We start from the raw sequence: 19,833 nt of genomic DNA, 5'->3' as shown, positions 1-19,833 counted from the left end.
TAAAACAAGGTTTTCCATTGTAAAAGACTAGGGGGTAACTAAGGGATTTGTTCAATGGACACTTTCAAAATCCCACTGGTCCTTCTCCTGACAGTAGGCAGTATTCCATTCTACTGTCCCAGGAAAGCCTTCTCTGGGCAAAGCTCTAGTAAAATGAATTTCTGCCCAGTTGTCAAAAATATTTTATTGAATTAGCCTTTCTACTGGAAACCCCACCCTCTCATCTCCAAAAGCATCTGGCTAGCCCTACTTTCTCTGGCCTCAGTGGAGGCTGATCACAGTTGGTCACTTTCCTGAAGTTACTGCACTTTTAAGTGGAGTATTGCTCAGAGCCTGCCCAGAAGAATCCACCTGACAGATGTCCTGTCCCATGCCAAGGTCACTCATCAACCCCATATGGTCCCCTTTGAACAAAGAAGCTGGAGCTCTGCCCTGTGTGTGCATTCTTCTTCCCCATCCCTGGCCTCTCCAGCTGTGGCCTCCCCATGCTCCCAGCTACAGTAGGTGGCTTACTTATTTGCATGGAAGGACAATTTGTACTTAAAAGAGTGATTAGATGGATTCTTCTTGCACGCTTCCATCTCTGATGACTACCAGCTTCATCAATGTAATTACAATTAGCGTTCTTCATCTTCCCTTTATGGCACCAGCTGGACAGACCGGTTCTCTTTACTGCCCAGATGGGTGGCAGGGTTGCCTGTGTGGTGATAGGTGACAGGCACCATGAAATAACAGATGGTAAATTCAAGGCTTGTTGGCAATCAGCAGGTTTTTGCTAATGACTTAATTAGCTATGCAAATTGTCAAATCAGTGTGAACATTGTTTTTATCGAAAACTTTACCTAAATTAATTACCATAATTAAGTAGCAGAATGTCAAGGATATTGGCTGCATAAAAGGGCCTGGCTGAGTAGAGAAAAGAGAGATTCTGTCTTCAATTAAAATGTATATCATCCCTGGGACAGAGAAAATACCGTTTGGAATGAGTTGTGTGAATATTGCAGAATTGCACCTTATGTGTGTCTCCGGTCACTGCTAGTTTCCAAAGCCATTCACAGGCCCTAAATAAAAGTGGCAGATTTTTGGAGGTACTGAGAAGCACCCAGCAGAAGGTTCCACAGCCCTCTCAAAAGTCCCCAATGTCGGCAAGTTGAAAGCATGGATTTTTTTAATTTTGAAAAATACATTTTTTTATTTCTGCAGATTGCTAGCATTGCTCGTTCTCCAGTGTCAGGCTGCGCACTAAGGACATAAACTCGCGTGGTTGTTACACATCAGGAGGCGATGTTTATTTCCTGTAGAAATCAAATATGCGTCTCGGCCCCCGACATTGAGACTTGACCCCGTTGTACAGTACACGAGTGTGTCTGTCCTAGATTCCCCGACTCCTCCCACTGTTATTTTAAGCTGAGCTTCTCTCTCCCAAGGTTTCCCTGTAATAATGTCAGCTGCTGTTCACAGGATGTGATGGTGGTAGGAGAGCCAACTCTGATGGGAGGTGAGTTTGGGGACGAGGACGAAAGGCTAATCACTAGATTAGAAAACACGCAATATGATGCGGCCAACGGCATGGACGACGAGGAGGACTTCAACAATTCACCCGCGCTGGGGAACAACAGCCCGTGGAACAGTAAACCTCCCGCCACTCAAGAGACCAAATCAGAAAACCCCCCACCCCAGGCTTCCCAGTAAGATGATCGGCACCAGAATCCACTGTCAATAGGCCCGTGGGTGATCATTACAATTGCAGATCTTTACTTACAGGAGAGGAAACAGAAGAGATAAAAACTTTTCCATGCAAATATCTATTTCTAAACCACAATGATCTGATTTTCTTTCTTCTTTCTTTTTTTCTAATTGAGAGGATTATTCCCAATAAGCTTCCATGACCCTTTCTTGGAGGCCTTCACAGGTAATACAGATACTGGCACTGATTGTAATTAAAATGAGAGAAAACTCTAGCGCATCTTCTGGCACGGTTTTAACAACGTGTTTGTGTTGAATTTCCTTTTTATGCATCAAATGAAGGCCATATTGTCCATAAATGCTCAGTGCTCAGGATCCCATTAATATGCCGAACCTAACTACAGATGACTTTTTAATATTGTAAAATATTTTCTGCTTTTTGACTTGCATCTGAGAGTTTCTTGTTTCAGTAAAAAAAGAAAAGACAAAAAAATCAGCTTTGGAAAGTAATTTAAATGTACCTTATTTTTTTTTCTTTATGTTTTCTTTCATTGGGCAACAGCTAAGAGGGCCCAGCAAGGTAATTTATGGTTGAGCTGATGTCAATTGGTTCTTGTCTTGAGTCGACTCAATTTAGCCCAAGTGCTGAAACAAGAAATGTCATTTTTTTCATCAAAGACACCAGGGCAGATTTTTAAGTAAAGAAAGACAATTGGACCCTTAAGAATTTATGCATTTGTAAAGTTGCTGTTGATCCAAATATTTTCAAGCCATGTAATCCATTGGTTTTGTGGGCAGTTTAATTAATAAACCTGAACCTTTGTGTGTTTTCTAATTGTACCTGAGTTGACCATCCTTTCTTTTTATAGTATATTTCTTGTATGATATTTTGTAAAGCTCTCACCTGGTTCTTTTATGGGGACTTTTCATTTTGGGGCAACTCCAGTGTATTTATGTGAAACTTTATAAGAGAACTAATTTTTCCATTTGCATATTAATATGTTCCTCCACACATGTAAAGACACAGTGGCTCCGTGTGTTAAAAAACAGCTGTATTTTATGTATGCTTTACTGATAAGTGTGCCAATAATAAACTGTGTTAATGACCAAAGCAAGTGAATCTGGCTATTTGTGTGAGTATGTGGGTAGCAATCTGCTCACAATTATCAGAAGTATTGAGCTTAGATTCATGGTCCAGACTCCAAATGAAGTGGAACCATAAAATCTGTGTGAAGCAAGTTCACTGTGCACTGGTTACCAACTTGTCTGAGTCCAGTGAGCCAGAAGACACTTATGTGCAACAAATTACATGGAGCAGGTTTATTACTTACAGAGAGGCAGCAAGAAACAACAGAAGCCTAGGATTCATGGGACCTAGTCCCCAAGACTCAGAAAAGCTGCCCAGGGCAGATGGAGTCTCAGCTGTGGTGCAAAGCCCCATTTGCACCACAGCTGAGGGACCCTGGAAAGCAGCCGGACCTGGGTTTTATACCCTGGGGTCATGTGACACGCTGGACTAAAGCACTGAAGGGCATCCTGTTTCTATGAGGGGATGGGTTGGGACCAGAGCTCAGGCTGTTTCAGCCAGGCACCCCTTATCTTAGGATGTTTCATTCCCAGCTCATGCTACAGTTATTCTTGAGAACTAAGAGCAAGAAAGAGGAGAGAACTGGGTCAGTTGGAGGCCACAGAAGCACTGTCCTACAACCTGTGCCATCTTTTATGAAGTATTGTTTGTTTCTTTCCTTCTTCACTGCAGCTTCTTGATCAAACACAGAAATGCCTTCTCTGTGCTGAGCCCTGTGCTAGCCGAGGATACAACATGAAAAGATAGACTGGATGGTGTTCTTGGAGGTTGTAGTCAAGTAGAAAGGCAGTAGCTTCCAGTCACTGAGTGCTTGCTCTGCACTAAAGAACTCTACTTAAGGCTCATTATTTCAATTAATCCTCATGATAACTCCATAGCATAAGCATGATTACTACCATTTTAAAAATCAATGTCTCACCTGCCTATTTTTCTATACAGAGTAAGGAAAAATCACTGGAGGATCTTTTATGTTTAAAGAACATTACTCATATTTTTCACTTTGCGCTAATGATAAAGAAAGATGAGAGTGGAAATCTGTTATTATTTATTGAGTGTTTATTAAGCGCCAGGCAATTTCAATTTATCATCTCACTGAATTCTGGGAAGGGGATTTGAAAAGGGGAAGCTAAAGAAAGGTTAAGTGTCTTAGGTTCGGATCTCTAGAAGCAGAGCCTAAAGCTGGGATTCAGGGACATGAGGTTTATTAAGGGTATGTTCTACAGAAAAAAAAATTATATATGCATAATATATAAAATCATATATATATATATATATATATATATATATATATATGAGTGGGAAAAGCAGGATAGGGAAGGAGAAAGAACTAAGGAAAGCTATGGGCCTCCACAGTCAGCTTCCTGGGCCTAATCCATGAGGTGAAGGCTTTGTAGACCTCACTGAAGAGTTATCCCCGCTTGTGCTACAGCCCAGCCTTTTGGCACCTGTATCAATATCAACCCTTCATTGATTGGGAACCATCCCCAGAATGTATGAGGGATTTGTGACCTTCACAGCAAGATGGCTTCATCAACCGAGGGGCATTCTACAGAGAAGAAACCAACTAGATGCAACAGTAACAGTATCTTGGGACCAGTGTTCTGGCTTAATAAAGGACATCTATGTGGGCACAAATTTGCTTACTCCATTAAGTAAGTTGTCCCTGGCCTCCTACATCAGGAATGCAACAGTTGGGATTTTAACCTGGATTTTCCTTGACTATAAAGCCTGGTTTGGTTTTGTTTTTTTCCTAGAATATTACATTCCCTTCCGAGAACATTCTTACTTTTTATTTTTATTTTTCTGTTTTAATGTTTTATTTATTTTCTTTTTTTTTTATTATACTTTAAGTTCTATTGTGCATGTGCACAATGTGCGGGTTTGTTACACTATACTGTAACAGCAACAGAACTAATGAAAATATAGGGAAACAGATACTTTATTGCTTTCCCACTGTGTACTTTTAAGATAACTTCCAGTGCATCCCTCACCCTCACCTCACCATTTTAGGTTTTCTTTTATCAATTCTTTAAAGTCATTTATATATACAATCTTAGTCCGTTTTCTGTAATATCAGAATACCACAGACTGAGTGATTTATAAATAAAATCAGCTTATTTAGCTCACAGTTCTGGAGGCTGGGAAGTCCAATTGAATGGTATCAGCATTTGGTGAGGGGCTTCTTGCTGCATTGTGACATGGTGGAGGGCATCACATGGCAATAGGGCAAAAGCTTGCCAGCTCAGATCACTCTTTCTCTTCTTATAAAGCCATCAGTTTCAACATAGGGACCCCAGCCTGATGACCTTATTTAACACTAATTACCTCCCAATGTCCCCACCTCAAGATGCCATCAACGCATAAACTTGGGAGTTCAGTTTTCAATACATGAAATTTGGGGGACATATTCAAACTATTGCACAATCATTACAGATGATGCATAGAACAATTTATCTAACACCTATTCCAGTTATTTGTTGCTGCATAGTATAACAATCCAAAACTTATTAACTCAAGAGAACACTTTATTATTATTAGTTACCCTTCTGAGAGTTCACTGCTCTTTGCCAGGTGATTTATACCTTAGAGTGTCAGATGGCAGCTGGGGGAGAAGTCATCAGAGCCTTGACTAGGCTGGACATTGTAGATGGTGCCCTCACTATGCTAGCTATTGGGTAGGAGATTAACCAGTGCTGTTGACTGAAGTGCATTTTGATAGCCTCTCTATGAGGTTATCATAATATAATGGTTGGGTTCTAAGAGAGGGTGTTGCAAGAGACAGCATCCCAAAACGTAGGGAATAGAAATTGCCAGTGCCTAGAACTGGCACTGAAGCACCTCTTCTGTATGCTATCCACCAAAGCAGCCACAAGCCAGCCCAAGTTCAAGGCACTAAAGGACAGACTACACTTATGATGGATAAATGGCATGTGCATACCAGGAGGGAAGAAATTGATAGCTGTCACCTTTGGGAAAAAAACATCTACAACAACCAAGGCAATTTACAACCCAGCCTCAGCTTACCTTACAGTTAATTATTTTCACTCCCTCCCCACTTAGACCTGATTAACTCTCTACCCTAGATTACTATTTTCTGAATACACCAAATGTTTATGCCTCATGTGTCTTTAAATATTTATCCTCTTAGAATGCCATTCTCAACCTTCTTATGTAACCAAAGCCACTCATCTTTAAAAACTCTGCTTGATTCTCTTGTCCTCTGAGATATCTCCCCACCTCTGGTTAGGCTTGACTGCCCCATCTGGGGTCCAAAAGCACCTGATTCTTGCTTCATTCCAGCATTTCCTTTCAAATTCTGTTGTTGCTGAATACCCCTCACTGTCCCATTAGACTTCTTTGGCTCTGAGAAGTTTAATCATTGTAATCTGTATTCTTAATATCTAACCTCTATCATACATAATGGTTGGATTGAATGAGTGAAGAAATTCCAAGTAAGAAATCATGAAACCACTTTTTGCCATTGTATTAGTCCATTGTCACACTGCTATAAAGACATACTCAAGACTGAGGAATTTATGAAGGAAAGAGGTCTAATTGATTCACAGTTCCTCATGGCTGTGGAGGCCTCAGGAAATTTACAGTCATGGCGTAAGGTGAGAGAGAAACAAAGGCATGTCTTATATGGCGGCAGACAAGAGATAGTGAGTGAGCAAAGGGGAAACAGCTCCTTATAAAACCATTAGATCTTGTGAGAGCTCACTCACTATCACAAGAACAGCATGGAGGAAGCCACTGCCATGATGCAATCACTTCCCACCAAGTCCTGCCATCAACACGTGGTAATCATGGGAGCTACAATTCAAGATGAGATTTGTGTGGCGACACAGAGCCAAAACATATCACTCTGCCCCTCCCACCCCCACACAAATTTCATGTCTTTTCACAGTTCAAAACCAATCATGCCTTCTCAACACTTCCCAAAGTGTTAACTCATTTCAGCATTAACTCAAAAGTCCATAGTCCAAAGTCTCATCTGAGACACAAGACAAGTCTTTTCCACCTAGGAGCCTGTAAAATCAAAAGCAAGTTGGTTAATTCCAAGATTAGTGGTAACATTTATCCCTGTAAGTATATAAGGTGGCAAGAGATAGACAGAGATGAGTGTGTTTAAGTTTCTCAGAACTCAAATCAGCACAAAACAAACATTTTGCAAGGGATTGGACCAAGCCTGCCTTTTAGTATAGAAACCCCATGAGATTTGTCCGGACCAGAATAAGTGTAATGATAACCATTCGTCAAGAACATTTTATCTACAAGTCACTTGCCAGATGTTTTACCTCGGTGGTCTTAAACTGGGAACTTAAGTGTAATACATTACTTGGATTTTCCTTTGTAATAATTTCAAAATTTCAATGGCTGATGACAAGCAACACTTTCTTTTTTTTTCACTCATGGAACTAATTCTTCATCAGCTGGGGCAACTCTGCTGTGGGTCTGTCCCTCATGTTTCTTTCAGAAACAGTGGCCCTCCATGGAATGCTCTTCTCTTGGCACAGGGCAGAAGTGATAGAGACCATGTCAAATCACACACACACATGCACACACCTGCTCACACTGCCATTGGCCAAAGCAAGTCAAAAGGACAAGCCCAGAATCTGTAGGGCGGGGAAATACACTCTGCCTCTTGCAAAGTCAAATGGCAAAGGCTATAAGTAAACAATTAGGAATCCAGTCTACCACTGGTGGCCTATATAATGTTGCCTGAACAGTTTCTTATTATTTGCCAGCACTTGAAAACTGATGAATTTCCTATAAAAATTGAAGTATCTTATTTTTCTTAAAAAATCAGATCAGACAACAGCCTCACACTTCTGAATTGCTGGATGGTAACAGTTGCCTGGTGTTGAGTCACAGTTGCCCTGGTTGGCTGCTTTCCAGCTTGTAACATTCAGCCTGTTTCACTCACTCTTGCTACCTGCCTGGCTGCTGTTGGCTACTGCATTCACTCTATGCATGGTCATTACTCCTTATAGCCACATTTGGAAGTAGGTATCATAAGCCCCATTTGCAGATATGAAGACTGATGCTTACGCAGGTTAAGTGACACCCTTTGTCACACAGCTAGTAAGTGGTGAAGTGAGCTTTGAACATGGGTCCTCAAGGTCAAAGCCTGTGCTCCTTTCATGAAACCATGCTGGTCTAATAAGAGTCACAGTAATGGTTATCCTCCATGGGTTAAGTTAGGAGCTTGACAAGCATGATGACACTGAATCTGCAATGTCCTGGTGGGTATCTTGGTCAGTTTGGGTTACTATAACAAAATACCATAGACTGGGTGGCTTATAAATAACATAAATTTATTCTCACAGTTCTGGAGGTTGAGGTCTGAGATCAGGGTGCCAGTATAGTCGTGCTCTGGTGAGGGTCTTTTCCCTGCAAACTGTCAACTTCTCAGTGTATCTTCACATGGCCAAAAGGAGAGAGCAGCAGGGGTCCCTTTTATAAGGGCAGTAATCCCATTCATAAGGGCTCCACCCTCATGATCTAGTCACCTCCCAAAGGCCCCACTTTTTAATATAATCACTTTGGGGATCAGGATTTTACCATATGAATTTGGGGAGGACATAAACATTCAGTCTTTAACAGTGAGGTGAAGTTATTATCCCCCATTTTGCAAATAAGACAGAACAATTAAACAGTTTTCTCAAAGTTGCAGAACTCACAAATGACAACATGCCATCTTGACTCTGAGCCACTTTATTAGACTTGCTGTCATGTCAGGTACACAGTCTGCAGGTCAGCATCCTCTGGCCTGGGAGAGGGATCCTGACATCCACCCTGCTGCCATTCACTATGTATTTTGAGGGGTTGTCAAAGAGTACATCAGAGGTCAAGACTCTGCTTACCTGGTAATGGCACAAGCAGGGAGGCCCCTTTTTAGGACCTTGAAATCTCAAGGGCATCTGACAAAGGACTTATAAATAAGTGGCCCAGTCCTGCAGGAAATCCTTTCTTTCTCTATTTCTCTTTAACCTTGGGGTGAACATTTAATGCAATAGGATAACACAACTCACATTGGTGCTATCTGTGGTGGGGTGCTGTGAGAACAAGGCCATCAAGATCAATTTCCCTAAAGCAGGATTTGCAGCATCCTTAGGAAATTCATTTTATAATGGAATATCCCCTCCATCCTCCATAAGAAAAAATTGCTAGGCTTTTTCCCCCTGATTGTACAGTAATACATGCTCATTGTACATCATTTGAACAAAGAGGAACAATAAGAAAGTAATCTCATTGCTCTAATGTGATCAATACTAATACTTTGATACAAGAAGACTGCAAGTCTTCTTGTCTCACATACATTACAACACTGATCATATTCAGAGTAGACAATTACAGATTCTACCCCTTTCATTAAATAATATATCATGAGCTACCTCATTAAGTATTCTTTAAAAACATAATCTTAGTTTCTATATAATGGTCCACTAATGGAAGATCCTGTAATGTATTACCCCACTTATTTATGACTGGTCCATTCCCTTTTTTCATCCTATTAGAATTTATTTATCATTAATAGGCTTGTTGAAGGTTCAAAAGAGTTTGTTAAATCAAACTTCATTTATTGGGTATCTGACATATGCCTAACACCATGTGAAGCATTACTAGAGATTCCTGTACCTAGCCTCCACCTTCAAGGTGCTCTCAATTGACTTGGGATAAGGGACAGTGCATAAAATGCTAACCACGTACATAAGGCTGAATAAACTCAAGGTGTCAACAAAGCACAGAAGATAAAAGCTCTAGGAGTTTAGAGGTATGGAGCTCAAATGTATTGTGCACTTACCATGCAGCACTTTGCATTTAATTTATCCTTCACTGCAACCTGGGGATGCAAGTGTTTTGTATATGAAACTCAGAGAGGGTGAATAATTTGCCAAGGTAGCACAGACAGAAAATAGCAAGGTCAAGTTTGAATCAGTGCAGGACTCCAAAATTTGTTTTTTCTCTGTTAAGCCTCAGATTTCTGGGGAAAAGGCAAATGCTGTGATTGTGTATTGTCAGGAAAGACTAAGAGAGAGGGTGGATGGTAACACATTAATACACATACACATAGCTGGGTGTCTGGTTGTTTCCACAAAGTTCCTCTCTGGCCACCTCCTTTTATTCATCAGAAGAGTTAAGATGGTGTCTCTGATCATTGGGAGTATTGGGAAGTTTCCGTTTTAAACAAAACCTAATGCATTTGAACTGTTGGTGTTTATATAAAGATGTTTTTCGCTTGAAGCCACTGAGCTGAAAAAGACATTGAAAAGTTTTTTAAACTATACATTGGCCAGGCACAGTGGCTCACGCCTGTAATCCCAGCACTTTGGGAGGCCAAGGCAGGTGGATCATGAGGTCAGGAGCTCGAGACCAGCCTGGCCAATATGGTGAAACCCCATCTCTACTAAAAGTACAAAAATTAGCCAGGTGTGGTGGTGCGTGCCTGTAGTCCCAGCTACTCGGGAGGCTGAGGCAGAAGAATTGCTTGAATCCAGGAGGCAAAGGTTGCAGTGAGCCCAGATCGTGCCACTGCACTCTAGCCTGGGCGATAGAGGAAGACGCCATATCGGGAGAGAAAAAAAAAAACTGTACATTAAGGAAATTGGTGAAGCAACATCAAAAGCCCCACCAAACCCTACCTTTTTTCTCAGTTTCTATTCACTCTAAAACTTTACCATTCTAGACAAATGAAACATTTCTCACTTTCCAGTAGCCTTCAAATAATCTCCTGAAAATATCCATTCCTGGCCAGGAGCAGTGGCTCACGTCTGTAATCCCAACACTTTGGGAGGCCAAGGCAGGCAGATCACTGGAAATCAGGAATTTGAGGCCAGCCTGGCTAACACGGTGAAACTCTGTCTCTACTAAAAATACAAAAATTAGCCGGGTGTGGTGGTGCGTACGGTAATCCCAGCTACTCAGGAGGCTAAGACAGCAGAATCGCTTGAACCCGGGAGGTGGAGGTTGCAGTGAGCCGAGACTGTGACACTGCACTCCAGCATGGGTGACAGATAGAGACTGTCTAAAAAAAAAAAAAAAAAAAAAAAACCCTCAGATAAGCAAACTGGTTCTCCTTTTGATGCGTTCCAGAGCTGACATGCTCTATCTTCAGCCCTGTTCTCTGATTCCAAATTTAGGTCAATCCAGTAATAATAAGTCATTCTCTCTCTTTCAATTATTTGTTACAAGTAGTTTACTCTTTTGGGGTTTACAAACTCCTCTGTCATGTTCTAGTGAAAGCATTAATGCCGTAAGAGAGATCTTCAAAAATTCACAAATGAGCATGAAATTGTTTTAATAGCATGGGCTTCTGAGATATAGCTGAAATCCATTGTCACAAAAATGAAAACTTTCATTTTGCAGAAAAAGGAAATTTGGGAAAACGTAGGCCCTATAAGGGATCAAACAAGTTTTGTTTTCCTCGCCATCTAAGATGGTGAGTAGTCTCTCGGGAACTTGCATTGGGAAAGCTTCTGAGGTAGTAACTTATTCAGAGGGAAGAAAGGTGTGAACTCAGCAGCGCCAGCCATGGCAAAGCAGCAGAGCTTGTGAGCGGGGGTTTCTTCCATTTGCCATCTCCACATTAAATCACAAGGATTCCAAAAGCAGGGGCCTATGAGATTCATTACAATTGTTTCCTCATAATCAGGTGACCAACCAATGGAATTTTTTTCCATTCTATGCTCTAGTAATTGCTACATTTCTGTACACTGATGTCTTAATTGAACAATTTTACTGAATTTTCTTATTAATTCTAATAATTAATTTTCTCTGTAATTCTCATTCCATTCTATAGAATTTTTTTAAAAATATAATTAATTCATTTGTAAATACTGAGGATCTTCTCTCTCCCTTTTCAATGGACTTATCTTTTGTTTTTATTTCTTTATTTAATCCACTGGCTAAAAGTTAAACTGTGCTAAATAGTTGACAGTGGTAACAGGCATCTTTGTATTATTCTTGGTTTTAGTAAAATTGATTCTAGTGTGTTTATTCATTTAATATGATGTTGTCAATCTTATCATATGTAAAGAAAACTATCTTCTAAAAAGTTCTGGCTGGGCATGGTGGCTCACGCCTGTAATCCCGACACTTTGGGAGGCCAGGGCTGGGTCTAGCCTGGGAGATCACTTGAGTGCAAGAGTTTGAGACCAGCCTGGGCAACATAAGGAAGGAAGACCTCCATCTCTAATTAAATAAGTAAATAAAAATAAATTAATTAAATGTTCTAATTAATGTTTTTTATTTAATCACTGACAGAAGTTAAATTTTAGCAAATGCCATTTTCCGACTAAGGAGATGATCAAGTATACTTTTGCCTGTTGTACTATTCACAAGAATTATTTTGTTGATTTATTTCCTAACTTTACTAGGTTAAACTCTACTTGATCGTGGTAAATTATTTCCATGATATACTGTTACATTTTATTTTCTATTATTTCATTTCCTTCATGTATCTGTGTTCAGAGTAGAATTTTGATGAGGATTATATTGAATCTGTAGATCAGTTTGGGGAGACTTGCCACCTTAGCAATATTAACACATCATTTTTTTGCCGGTGAACATCCAAGACAGTTAACTGAGAGCATTTTCAACAGGTTCCCAAGTTGGCCTGGTACACTATCAATATACAAATTAGCACCTTTCATGTTTGTCAAAAATAACTGCAGAGAGGTAAAATGAATGAAAGCAAGAACGTATATAAAATATGTAGGAATAATTTTAATTTTAAAAGTATAAAATCTATATAAGCAAAATGATAAAAATCTACTATGATAGAGAAAAAGAACACAATTGGAAGGATCTCTCATACATAAGCAGTAGAGTCAGACCTGAGTTTATGCCTCTAATCAGCGATGTGGATTTTGGAAATTATTCCTCTTGGCCTGATTTTTTAAGTGAATATCATAAAAGAACCTATTCCATAAGGTTGTTTTGGAAATTAAATGAGATATTATTTATGTTGCACTTTTGAAACATCAAAAGTATTCAATAAACACCAAGTACTATTATGATTATGTTTCTACAAAGATGTATATTTATCTTGAATTAACATAAATATTCAATCAAAATCCCAAAATTATTTTGTCCCAAATATCATTTGACATTTCTTTAAGAAATACAATCAAGCAGAATTGCTAAGGAGTCTTTTAAAAAATAAGAGCAATTGGTGAAGAGCAGTTTTTCTCTCTTTAAATGCATTATAAAGCATCAGTAATTCAAAAAATATTGTATTTATGACAACTGACAGACTGTTGAATCAGAATAGATAGCTTAAAAACAAACTCTAGTATGTGTAAAGATTTTGTTTATGATATAATGGCATCACAAGTCTAAAGGAAAGAATTATTTGATTAATGATATCTACACAATTAGCTAACTATGGGAGGAGGACATAATTGTAAATTCTCAGCACTCAGAAGAGAAAATAAATATATTTCAGCTAGAACACGCAGCTAAATGTGTAAAACAGAAGTGTAAAATAAGAAGAAAATATAGTTGTATTATCTTTCTTGTCTGTGATTGTAGACTGACTTGTCAAGTATAAAAGCAATAGATTAAAATTTCATGAAAAAGATTATTTAATTTTTGATATGGTTTGGCTGTGTCCCCACCCAAATCTGATTTTGAATTTTAGTTCCCATAATCCCCACATGTCATGGGAAGGACCTTGTGGGAAGTAATTGAATCATGAAGGTGGTTACCCTCATGCTGTTCTTTCCCTCACTTCAATCAGCACTTCTCTATCTTGCTGCCATGTGAAGAAGGACGTGTTTGCTTCCCCTTCTGCCATTATTGTAACTTTCCTGAGGCCTCCCTAGCCATGCTAAACTGTGAGCCAATTAAACCTCTTTCCTTTATAAATTACCCAGTCTCGGGTATGTCTTTATTAGCAGTGTGAGAACGGACTAATACAATTTTATTTTGTAAAAATATAAAGCTTGTTTGTAACATCAAACTAAAAGAAAATTATTAACTGGGAGAATTATCACAAATCTACCAAGCAAATAGTTATCATTGTTATTAAAAGGCATTGCTTTATTGGAAAAAATTATAAGAGAAAGTAGACAAGGAACATTAGAAAATTATAGAACTGTAAATCATGAATAAATAGACAACAATGGTTCAGCCCCACTAGTAGTCAAAACAATACAGTGTCTAACAACAGTCATCTACCAATTCTTAAATGTCAGGTGCAGTCATCTACCTAGGCTCAAACTCCCAATTTTACAGCCTGAGGAATTCTAATGCAGTCCCCACTACTTCTGCCAACCATATACCTCCCTGTCTCATGGCTCTGTGCTGTCCTTCCACATCTGCACATGCTATCTCATGTGAACCTGGTCACTGACATGGATTGTCTTCCAACCTTGCAGTATCCATTCCCTATTCTTCTACTAGACAACAGTCTGTTTCCTTTGGGGAGATCAGCTGTTCTGCTCTCCCGTAGCCAAAAATATAGCTTGTGATCCAGATAGACCATTCGGAATATTGGTCCCAGGGAATGTAGTTGGGGGAAAAAGAAGATAAATAACTGAGATATTAGATGATGAGGTGGTTCACAAAGAATGCAAACAAGATAGCAGGCTAGAACCTACCTACAACTGCTGTAGGTACAGGGCCCAGGTCACAGTAGGGCAGCTTTGGCAAGCTGGGTCACCACTAGCACAAAAATACAGTTGGCACCTCAGTTCCATTGAAGTCAAACAGCACCTAATTTTAAAAGGTTTCATTAAGTGACCAGATCCAGTGTTCATGAAAGCTGATGCTTCTACCTAAGATAAACATACTGTTTCTGGCCTTCTGTGATTTTTACACTCAGATATTTTTTTTTTAAAATGTTTAGAGGGATAGCCTCTTCCTTTCTACCTATATTGTGCAACTGAACTTCATAATTTGTTGCAAGAATTCAAATTGTGGCTAAAACAATCTTTATTTTTGCTGTATGGTTCAGAGAGAAATGAATGATTGTCTATTTTGAGTATTAATCTTCGGTTGTTTCCATGGATACCTGATTCACTTAGAAAGGAAGCAATGAAAAATAAAGGACTCAGAGGCCAGAGAATCTATATTTGGTCCCTCATGGAGGAAAAACCTGAGGCTTGGGGAGGTGAAACTGTAAACTCTCTAACAATGGGCATGAATTGGTTAAACAATAAAACTCCAGCTGCTGTGTTTGGGAGAGGGAAAAGCATGTTTAATCATTTTTACAGCTGTTGTAATCACTTCTGAGTTTCTGTTCAAAGGAGGAATCCATTTTCAGATCACACCCCAATCGAAGGGTTGCTTTCCCACTCCTCAGCTCTTATTGTGGAGGAGTGGAAAATAAACACAGTGTTAACGAGACTCAAAAGGAAGAACGGCAGAGGTAGAACCTTCACAGAGACAGAGAGGAACAGTACTATCACAAAACAGAGGGAACCCTTGCCTAGAGCAACACCTTTTCAGAAATGCTTTTCATTGAGTGTCTGTATTTAAAGTTGCATTTTTAAACAATAGTATGCAGAAATCAAGATTTTTGTCTGTAATTTCACATTATGTCTATCATCAAAGAAAAGCACATATGCTGGTGGCTAACCCGGGATAAAAGTAATAAGAGACAGACCTGTGAGACTCAGCAGAACCTGAGCGACAAATGAAGAGAAATTGGGACAAGAACAAATAAAGACAGTTCTTTTATTCATGCCTGGCCAAAGGACTTCACTGGCTCTATCTAAAAAAAAAAAAAAAAAAAAAAAAAAAGGAAAAGAAAAATTATACCAGTCCCTTTGTATTTTGTTTATATTTTGCTGTGTAGCATTACACTTGTTAACCATCTTATGTTTTGGGTTGAAAATTTCCTGAAGATCAAGGCAAAGAGTGAATCATGAATTGTGATTTTTATATGTTAGAGTGAGAGGGATTCTAATCAATAAAAGGAGCCACTTTCCTGACAAAATTTTGTATCAATTTAAGTTGAATATGAGTTGAGTTATGTAAATATTCAAATATCATAGTGCTACTGACAATGCTGACATGGAAAATATGGCTGATGTATGCAGGAAGGAAGCCTTCCTAAACTGAATTGGAGAGACTTAGCCAGCCAGTCAGAGGTGGCCCTGCAGCCCTGAAGACTTGTCAGAGAGGCCTACTTTGCCATATGACAGCAAACCAAACAGAACCCGTGCTGCCTTCATAAGAGCAATGAGTTGGGAAGAGGCTGCACTCACTTTCCCTTCTCAAGTTCATTGATCCAGTAAGTCACTCCACTGCCCAGACAGGAAGTGACATGGTTTGGCTGTGTCCCCACCCAAATTTTGAATTGTAGCTCCCATAATTCCCACTTGTCATGGGAGGGACCTGGTGGGAGGTGATTGAATCATAAGGGTTTTCCCCATGCTGTTCTCATGATAATGAATAACTCTCAAGAAATCTGATGCTTTTATAAATGAGAGTGCCCCTGCACTAGCTCTCTCTTGCCTGCTGCCTTGTAAGACATGAGTTTGCTTCTCCTTTGCCTTCCACCATGATTGTGAGGCCTCCCCAGCCATGTGGAACTGTGAGTCCATTAAACCTCTTTCCTTTGTAAATTACCCAGTCTTGGGTATGTCTTTATTAGCAGCATGAGAACAGACTAATCCAGGAGGGTAGAGTGAGGTCAGAAGCACTATCTTAGTGGGTTCTATTACCCACCCCCCACCAACAGTAGGGCCCAAAAATAAAAACAAATCAGCTTCCCAGGAAAGCCAACTTTCTTTGTACTGAGACTTGAATTTCCAATACCATGATGTATTTCAAGGCAGCATACTCCTTCTGTGTCCTCTAAGGCCAAAGCCCTCATATTGACAACAACAACAAAAATGATTGTTGAGATTCATTCATTGGAGCTGAATTGTTGCTCCCTGCAGGAGAGGGAACCTGTCTCTTAATACAGGGCTCTGTTAATTACAAAGGAATCAGTAATTAATGGTGAAGTTTCAGAGCCTGTGGTATTGGGGACGAAGGGAGAACAGCAGCAGCCAGAGAGCCTGGAAAGCGTGCATATTTTGTAAAGGGAGTTCACCTATAAAAGCCTAATTCTCCAGACTTGGAATATGAGAATAAGGACTTAACTAACATTGAGTAGTGAGTGCATGCTCTTTTGCAGGCTCCACTGTAATAGCTCTTGTTCTCTTCTTATAAGAGTCACCCTAAGAAGCTGACCCAGGAAAGTAGCCCTTTGACAGCATCACAGCACGAGACACAGGTAACAGCATAGAGTTTAACTCTCTAGAATCCTAATGTTTTTTGCAATAGATGTCATGCAGGTTTCCAGACAAGTTTTGAGAAAAAATATGTGTTGAACCCTTTAAAAGTTTCTATTCTTTCCAGTATTCTCTTCACCTGCAGATACATTCCCAACCAAAAACAAGCAAGCATGAAAAGTGCTCCTAAGTCAAGTTATCTGTCCAGAAGATGGTGACTATACTTCAAGTCTCTCAGCAATTCATTTCAAAAATTATTTTTAGAACTCCTACTAAGTGCAAGACCTTAAGAAAAAAAATAGGTCTTGCCTTCCAGAAGCACTCAATCTACTGAGAGTTTCAAAGCCACCCATAAGTCACCTCCCCACTTCCCAAGCAGAACACAGATTAAAGGCTATGATATTAAAGAACACAGAACATGTGCTATGGAAACACAGAGAGAAAGAGATAGTTCTTCTCGCTGGAGAAGAGACGAGTTTTACACTAACTCTTGATATAAGATGAGGAATTGAATAGAATTAAGTTTGTGGTTTATCTCGTCCCTTAGAGCAAAATTGTTGGCTAGTTAAGGGGAGGGTTAGTATAGAAATAGAGCTGTTACATTTCAGAGAGCATGCCACATTATTTTCTGTATTGGGCTATCTAATTCTGCTCAGAACTTCCATTCACAGGGGTCAGTGAGGGGCCCAAGCTATCCATTGTTTTTTTCTGACTTCTGTATGGTGACTGCCCCTGGATGCTTCATTACATGTTTCAGTCACATCTAACGTGTGGGCTGGAGATATGGTGAGAAGCCTGGATCAGTTTCCTTACACCAAGGACTTATCTCCTAAGGCCACTAAGCTACAAACTCTGAGCTGGTCAATTAGAGTAAAACTGCTCAGGGATCCAAAGTCATGCACAGATGACCTTTGGAACTGGAGGCTTCTTGCAAAGATGTCTGGGTAGCATAGAAAGCCCCCCCTTTCTGTGGCTAACTTCTATGCATCGCTCAATTCTTGGTTTGCACCACACTTCCTCTGGAAGCTTCCCTAACACCCTTACACCAGGCTAGTGACCCCTTCTCTGTGCTTCCATATTACCATGTACTTATCTCCATCACAGAACTTACATACTACCTTGTAGTTGTGTTTTTACTATCTTCCTTTCCCAATGGTAGTGAGTATGTTCCATGATAGCAAAGACTGTTTTGTGGATAGCTGTATCCCTAGACTCTAGTAAAGTGATTGCCCCATATTAGGCATCTTAATAAACACTTGAATGAAAGAACAAACCAACTATAGCATTGAGTTTCAGCTCTTTTGACACTGGAGTACACAGTAGGTCAACAGAAAAATCAAAGAAATAACTCATCATTGCTACAGAAAGAAATCTGGAATGAGGTACCTTCTCTTTATTTACCATCAATTTATATTTCTGCTAAGATAGGAATTGGATGGTTGACATTGCCACCACTCAGCATGGAGCACCTCTGTTAGCTAGAGTTCACTCCAGGCCACCCAGCAGGTGGCTGGCCATCCCACAGCCACTCCTCAGGGTCAGTCACCTTTGGCTCCTATGCTGATGCACTGTCCACAGCTGGAGCTCAGGCAATAGGCCTGATTGCATCTCCATATCACTAGTCTTAGCACCTGATTCCAAAGCAAAGTGTCTAACACTGCAAGGTCTAGTGAACGTCAAGCCTGTACAGACTCCATTGTGAGCTCTTCCTAGAAGTAGCCTCCAACAAGCTATGTAGCCACAGGGCACAAACTAAAACACAAACAGAAGTTTGAAAGTCCCAGGACATTAGGGGCTGCAGTGATTTTGTAAACTATAAGTTCTGAAGTTGGAAAAGTTCCTTAAGTGGGCTCCAGTGGAGATGGCTGGATGGAGTGAACAGCCAAGAGAAGGGCTCCTGCAAGACTCAAGAACTAAAGTCAGATGGGAATTCATCAGTGTATCTGCACCAACTTTCTCCTGTAAACAGTTGCATAACCATTGTTTTTTCCCTAGAGAAGGGCTTGGCCTGGAATACATTGCAATCCAGGCTGAAATTTTTTAAAGAGTTTTAAAATGCCAGTAATAATTCCATATTAGATTTTCACAAGCATACTTAAAGGTTCTTCCTTATCAAACTTTAAAGACCGGCATTAGCATTTTAATTTCTGAAAGATCTATTACATGATCTTATTCTTTCCTTATCACTAAACAAACATCAACATTTAGAAATGGAAACAGTACACTTTTGAGATTCACCCCCGTTTCATATGAACAACAACAAAAAACTCAACAAAGAGCCATTTTTCCTGAGCAGTTTCAAGATCCCCCCAACACCACCCGCATCTGAAAGTCATGACTTGCCTCCAAGTTACTCTGGAGAGGCTGTCAATGGGATGCCTTATTTGGGTCTAAACAAACTCAGCTTTTGGCCCAGGCAAACCCCACCCTTGATTATAAACAATGCTGGCACTCTCCGACCAGTATTTGCAGACACATGGGGGCAAGCAAAGGAAAAAGCTGCCAGTGATGGACTAGGGGCATTGTATAAGGGCATGCTTACTGGTAAGAATATCCAAGAACTCATTCCAGGTCTCTCCCCCTCCAGGAAGTCTTCCTAGACTACAGCCCACAGTGGTCTCTCCCCAGGGAACTTCAATTTTTTTATTACCCACATATCAAATGCTCATAGAAACATAGAAGTCAGAGCTGGATGGGATCTTGAGACATCTAGACCATGGTCCCCAGATCATTACCAACAAGAAACGGAACCTACAGATGTACTTTCTTTAGACTGTATAATTTTTAAGAAAATATTTAGTTATCAGTTAGAACTAGGAAAATTTCACA

General features: G+C 39.9%; 1 protein-coding gene across 7 annotated transcripts in view; it reads left to right on the top strand.

The window, feature by feature from the left end:
• LDB2 (LIM domain binding 2) overlaps positions 1–2,797 on the top strand; it is a 397,279-nt gene extending 394,482 nt beyond the window's left edge. For 4 of the 7 annotated variants that reach the window (XM_003826806.5, XM_008952150.4, XM_008952151.4 and 1 more), the window contains exon 8: positions 1,462–2,797. In XM_003826806.5, the coding sequence (XP_003826854.1) occupies positions 1,462–1,692 (231 nt within the window). In that variant the 3' untranslated portion in view covers positions 1,693–2,797. Of the gene's footprint in view, positions 1–1,203 lie in introns of all 7 variants that reach the window. The other 3 variants (XM_008952155.4, XM_008952154.4, XM_063603733.1) reach the window with 1 other exon arrangement.
• The last annotated feature ends 17,036 nt before the right edge of the window (positions 2,798–19,833 follow it).

This window comes from Pan paniscus, chromosome 3, assembly GCF_029289425.2.
Source record: "Pan paniscus chromosome 3, NHGRI_mPanPan1-v2.0_pri, whole genome shotgun sequence".
Classification (NCBI taxonomy): domain Eukaryota; kingdom Metazoa; phylum Chordata; class Mammalia; order Primates; family Hominidae; genus Pan; species Pan paniscus.
Note: the sequence above shows the minus strand (reverse complement) of the source record. Positions and strands in the feature narration are given on the sequence as shown.